Source organism: Monopterus albus, unplaced genomic scaffold (genome assembly GCF_001952655.1).
Source record: "Monopterus albus unplaced genomic scaffold, M_albus_1.0 scaffold151.1, whole genome shotgun sequence".
NCBI classification, from domain to species: Eukaryota; Metazoa; Chordata; class Actinopteri; order Synbranchiformes; family Synbranchidae; genus Monopterus; species Monopterus albus.
In genome coordinates, this window is record NW_018128031.1 from 1139592 (window position 1) to 1145432 (window position 5841).

Consider the following 5841-nt stretch of genomic DNA (forward strand, 5'->3'; position numbering starts at 1 on the left):
GTGTAATGTTAATTTTTACCTGTGTTCATTGAATAAATCAGCACTGTTTTGAAGTTACTTGGACTGCTTCGTCTCTCAGAGTTAGCGTGGTAAAAAGTACCGGGTACAAGAACCTTCAGGCTTCTGTCCCCTCCCAAGTGGACTGCACAATCCAAAAAGGCCAGACAGTTATCTCTGGCATCCTCACGAGTGAACTTGATGTTGCCATCTACAGAGTTGATATGCTTGGTGAAAGCCTCTACCTCCTGGGTCCTGATTTTAACCCATGTGTCATCCACGTACAGTAGCGGAACCAGTGGCTGGGAGCGGTACCAGTGAAGGAAGACAGGGCTTTCTCCTCAATTTCTTTCATGTACAGGTTGGCAACTGTAGGAGACACCAGGGAGCCCATCGCACAGCCGTGTTGCTGCCTATAGAAGTGCCCCCTGAACTGGAAGTAGGTAGTGTTTAAACAGAGTTCCAGCAGAGTGCATACATGGTCTGGGGTGAGGTTAGTCCTGTTGTTTATTGTGCCATCCTTCAGCAGTCTCTTCTTCACTGCCCTGACAGTCTCTGTGGTGAAACACCACCGAGGGGGATAAATATCTCCGGCTCAACACCAGTCAGTCAGAACTGATGAAGCCTCTTGGATGAGAGGTGAAATGTCTTCGACCTAGAAATCCATTCCAGTTGATTTTTTCTACATTTTTTTCAGCTTACTATGACCTGGATGACTGAGAATCTGCACAGACATGATAATCACCTTTATTGGCCAAGTATGTTACACACAAGGAATTTGTTTCTGGTACACAACCAATGGCAGCCATCTGCGGCGCCAACTCAACCGATGGCTCTAACCATCAGGGGGGTTCAGTGTTTTGCCCAAGGACACTTCGACACATAGACTGGAGGCACTGAGAGTCAAACCTTCAACCTGGTTGGGAGACAACTGTTCTACCCACTGCACCACTGTCGCCTCCCTGGGTTATTTTACCCTAGCTGGGGTGAAAACTGTGTTTTGCTCATGACAGTTAATAAATCTCAGGCTGCACTGTGAATGTAAATGATTAACATTCACAGCAAGGTCAAGCGGTTCATTTCACAAAGATATATCCTTTTTGTCTTATGAAGGTTGTCATATATCATTTGAGAATGAATTGATTGAGTTTCCTGCTCAAAGCTGTGACACATGAAAAGCTGGGCTGATGTCAGGCATCTCTGAATCTATCCAGACTATTTTTAAGCATCCCTATACAGTGTAAATACATCAGGATGTCTACTCAATTTCGAGCATTAGACAGACCAAAGATAACTTTGACAGGATGTTTCCAGCTTTTTCAGCTCAATTCAGTATTCCTTCCTTAGCTGAAGTTCTCCTCTGTGAGTCCACACTTTCCAGTCTTCTGAGGCCCTGTCTACTGCCATAACCATGTGTCTAAGTCAAGCCTGGACCCTGTGCAAGAAATGAGGCAAACCCACTCTGAACATCAGTTCGCAGGGGATTGGGCACTTCACCCATAAAAAGACCAGACTATCTGTCACAACAGCCAATTGCTGCATTGATTAAGAGCAGAAGCAGAAGACAAGTCTGGAGGAGGTGACCCCTTGTGGCTGCTGCTTCTAATGGGGTCAGACATTGACTATTGCCCCTGCAGCGACTGCTATTTTTCTGCCCATGCAGTTTATCCTAACTGGGACTTTGTCGGGTGTAATGGTCTATGCTGTGAGCAAATCGTATACTTCTGTGTGTGTGTGTTTTAACAAGCTCTGTAGGGGAAAGAGCTCACAACAAACTCTATGCTTTCCTTGCATCACTGTACTCTCAAATACAGTAGTGTTACCTCCCTCCTCTTTCTTTTCCAATTTCTTTCCCTCTTATGTTTTTTTCAGAGTAATACTCCCCTCATTTCCTTTAAATTTGGCAATTTCCAATCAAAATTTTGGATGGTAATATGTGTTGATGCGACAGTTTACACAAATATTTAAAGGAGCTGTTTTGATGGTTGGTTCGCACATTAACCCCACCTGCCACCCTGCAAAGGTTCTGAGAAGCATATTTCGCTGTGTTGTAGTAGTTGAGTCCAGGTCTCAGACTCGAGTCTGAACACTGGGGGCCCGAGCCTTGAGGGTTACTGACTTGAATACAAAACTGTGATTTTGAACCTGAGTCGTCATTTCCAACAGCCAGCCACAAAGGATCTCTCATCCGCTATATGTCCAAAAGAGTGGCTGCCAGAGCAAAGAGGCTGCATTCTTTCGCACAGAGAGATTGGGACAAAGAGCAAAACCCAAGGTTTGACTTGTTGAGATGGAGAGCGACAACGCAGCCAAAGGATTCAAATTTGATTTAGATGTAATGTTGTTCCTTCTGGATCTACGAGCATATAAAGCAAATGTTTTTTGGTAAGATTAGCAACCTAGCATGCTCATAATTTTACCTTAGTGTTCAATTACTTAGGGAGTTTTGTGTAAAGTTAGTGCTTTGTCAGCTGCGGTTAGGACTATCTCTCTACTATGAGCCTCGCCCCTTGATTGTGCTGCAGAAATGCTGCCTTAGAGCTGAACATGGCAGCTTCGGACTGGTGGTTGTTTGCTTTTGATTTTTTGTGGCCTAGTCTGGACAGGATGCAAACAGGATGTGGCTTTCAAGAAAATACAAAGTTTAATGAAAATTTTGATAATTGCTAGAATAGACAGCAAATAACATATTTCTTTTAACCCAGTGGTTTAATTGTAAATTTATATTTTTTTCTTGAACATCCTGCCTTATTTTTTTTAATCATTTTTAAAGGGCAATTACACACGACAATTTTTATCTGTACACATAATAACATAACATTTTGTCAACATATGCTGTCAGGTGATTTTTTTCAATAAAGTTAATATTGTGTGTTAGCTGGTTTCTGTCAGCTTTGATTAGTTTGGATTTGCCAAATCCTTTGGCTCTTCCCTTACTGTGACAACATAAGCAAGACTCCATGGCTTTTCATAGCCTCCCCACCACCACCACCACCACCACACCACTACCACTCCCCCACCAACTATGTTAGCACACTAGCATTAGCAAGCTTTATAAGAGCTGAAAAAATAACCTTACATTGTATATGAATGAGGTGTAGTACTCGGAAGAGAATTTTAACTTTAACTGTGATAAACAGCAGGGCTACTGACATTTTACAGGTGAAAGACATACACACCACAGAGCTTCGCATAGTGGCACCACTAGCTAAGCTACAAGACAGGGATCTGCACAGTGATTCTCAAAGGGACGAAACATCATTGTTGGGATTGTCCAAGCTCCACCAGACCCCCTGTCTCTCCACTGGAGAAAAGGAACATCTGATAGCAGCTTCTCATGGCTGTTAGTTCTGATTCTGTCCATGCTATGCTGAGCAGTGGTCAATGCCCCTCAGGTCATCTGACCCTCCACATCACACCTGTAGTCATGAGGCCATGCCCTCTACCTGCTGCTCCCCACTTTGCTGATGCATTTTTAAAATTTCATAGGATAATACTCTTCTTTTTACTGATTGCTCACAATGTTGTATTTATCAGAGAATAACTACAATTTATTCTGACTTAAATAATAAAAAAAAATCTCCTCATGCTAAATGCTGAGATCTGGAAAGATGACAATATCACCAAAATTCCAATGGGGCAGAGAGGCTGTAAGTAGCCCCATATTATATTTAACTTCTTTGAAAGGAAACTAAATTATTACTTCGAATTGGTATAGGTTTTTAAAATTTCCTACAGTTTTATACTAAAAGAAAGTGATACAACATGTTTCATCTGAAAGCAATAAAACTGTCACTTTAGACTGTCATTGCCAGCTTTATGAAAGAAACCAAAATGGCTTTCCTATTTGTTTTCTGAAATTTTTATGTAGCTGTCCACCATGGGCAATTTATGGAAATGTTTTGAAGCTGTGAGCTGTTCCAGTTTCTTTGTTGACAGTAGAGTCAAAACTAAAGTGGTCTACAGGCTTAACTTTTAGAATGTGTACCTTTGACACTTTTCCATGTGAACATACTACATAGAATTATCACTTAGAATGAGTATGTAGTAGGGCATGCAATGATGGGTTGGTTAAACTGATATGTGTACTTTCTGTTTTACCTCTAAATAAAGTCATAACTAAAATAACCACTGGCCACAACTATGAAAATAAGTCATAAACTGCACAAGTTGGCACAATCCTCTAGGAATAGGTGGAAGTAGGCATCTGTTTGCAGGCATCACATTCATGCACCATTTTTAATAATACAGTTAAAAACTTACATGGTCCATTAGCTCCTTGACCATGCCATTCCACTGGCCTGTGTTCTCATCCTGGGCACCATATTTCCCATCTTCCACCAGGTGAACCTCGTAAGTGAAGCCCAAGATGTTGGCCAGCTCTCTCAGCAGGTCTACACAGTAGCCCTCAAAGCGGTCATTTCCATACAGAGGCTTGTCAGACTTCTTGAACATCACATAAGGCTCTTCCTGTTGGGGAAAAGAACAGAGGAGGGATAACTCTTTGCAGCACTTGGCATCTTTTACCTATTGATAAGGCCTATCTGAGAGGGTGTCTGATGAGATAGGCTCTTGAGTGTGAGCTCAAACACACACTGGCTTGGCACTAGCTCCCATGGCATGTGTAAAACAGTCCTATGATGTGAGGTAGGATGGACGCAAAGTGAAGCATGACCATAAGAGAAGGTAATTCACCATATCAATGACTCTGTGCTCCTCTAAGGCACAGCTGGCTGGCTTTGGGGCCAGGCTTCAGGCCCCAGCTTTCAGGGCACCAGACACTTTGTTAGTAAGATAAGGGATGCTGACAGAGGGAAACAAAAAGAGCTGGCAAATTCCCCCTGTTAACACAAACAGCTGGGGAGATTCCTAATGTCTTCCTTCATATTGTTTCCTTTCTCCTTCCCACCTACTGGGCATCTTCTTTGCCATGTCCTTCTCCTCTCTTCTCTCCATGCTTCACTCCCTGTTTCCACCTCCTCCTGCTTCCTCCTCTCTATACCTTTGCTCCATGCACCATCTGTCTTTGTTAGATCTCACTACGCATCCCTTGTTTGACTCCATTGTCTCTTTCAGACAAATAAATCCAAAAAAAATATATCATGAAGCAGGTGTTGTTTGTCTTATAAATGTGCCATGACTGAAAAAACCCAAATCATTAGACAGTTAACAGCTTTGATACATTTTGCTGGCTGGTGTATTAACAGTATGCAGGCATTTTTAGATGAGAGGAAAAAAACCATAATAAACAGAGCCAATTTGTTCATTTCAGTAGTAGTAGCAGGCCAAGCAAACAGACTGCTTTTGCAGTATATCATAACTTTGCCTAGATTTTATAGTGATAGTAGACAGCTACTAATGAGTTCACTGTGTAGTATTGTGAGGATAGAAAAGTTAGATTATGGAGCAAAAAGCTAAAACAGTGTAAGCATTTTCTTAATACATTAATTAAAAACCTAAATTGTCATATATTTGTGCCTCCTCTTTATTTTTCTATTCTTAATCACTAATATTTTGATTCATTTTTCTTGCTTGGAGAAAAGTAAAACAAAACAACAACATTTTTGTACAGCATCACATCCAAAATTTCCAAAACATATAAAATGCAGTATAACATTTAATGCCACAGATGTTCTTCAATATCGGTATGAGAGGCAAAAGTTACTTGATGGCATGAAAATTTGATGCCTGATGGAAACAGGCTGGACATTTAATGTGAAATGTTTAAAAATCAGACACACCCATATAAGGGAAATAACAACATGCTGTTTCATGTCATTTCATGTCATGCTGTTTCATGCCACACGTGTGGGTTTTTTTTTGTCTGTTGCTAAACAAAACATT

The 5841-nt window shown here is 41.3% G+C and overlaps 1 protein-coding gene across 1 annotated transcript in view; it reads right to left on the reverse strand.

Moving 5' to 3' along the window:
* Positions 1–4471, reverse strand: part of LOC109968508 (glutamate receptor ionotropic, kainate 2-like) — an 83077-nt gene extending 78606 nt beyond the window's left edge. The window contains exon 1 of the mRNA XM_020614817.1: positions 4261–4471. Within this exon, the coding sequence (XP_020470473.1) occupies positions 4261–4452 (192 nt within the window). The 5' untranslated portion in view covers positions 4453–4471. The remainder of the gene's footprint in view (positions 1–4260) is intronic.
* Between the last annotated feature and the right edge of the window lie 1370 nt (positions 4472–5841).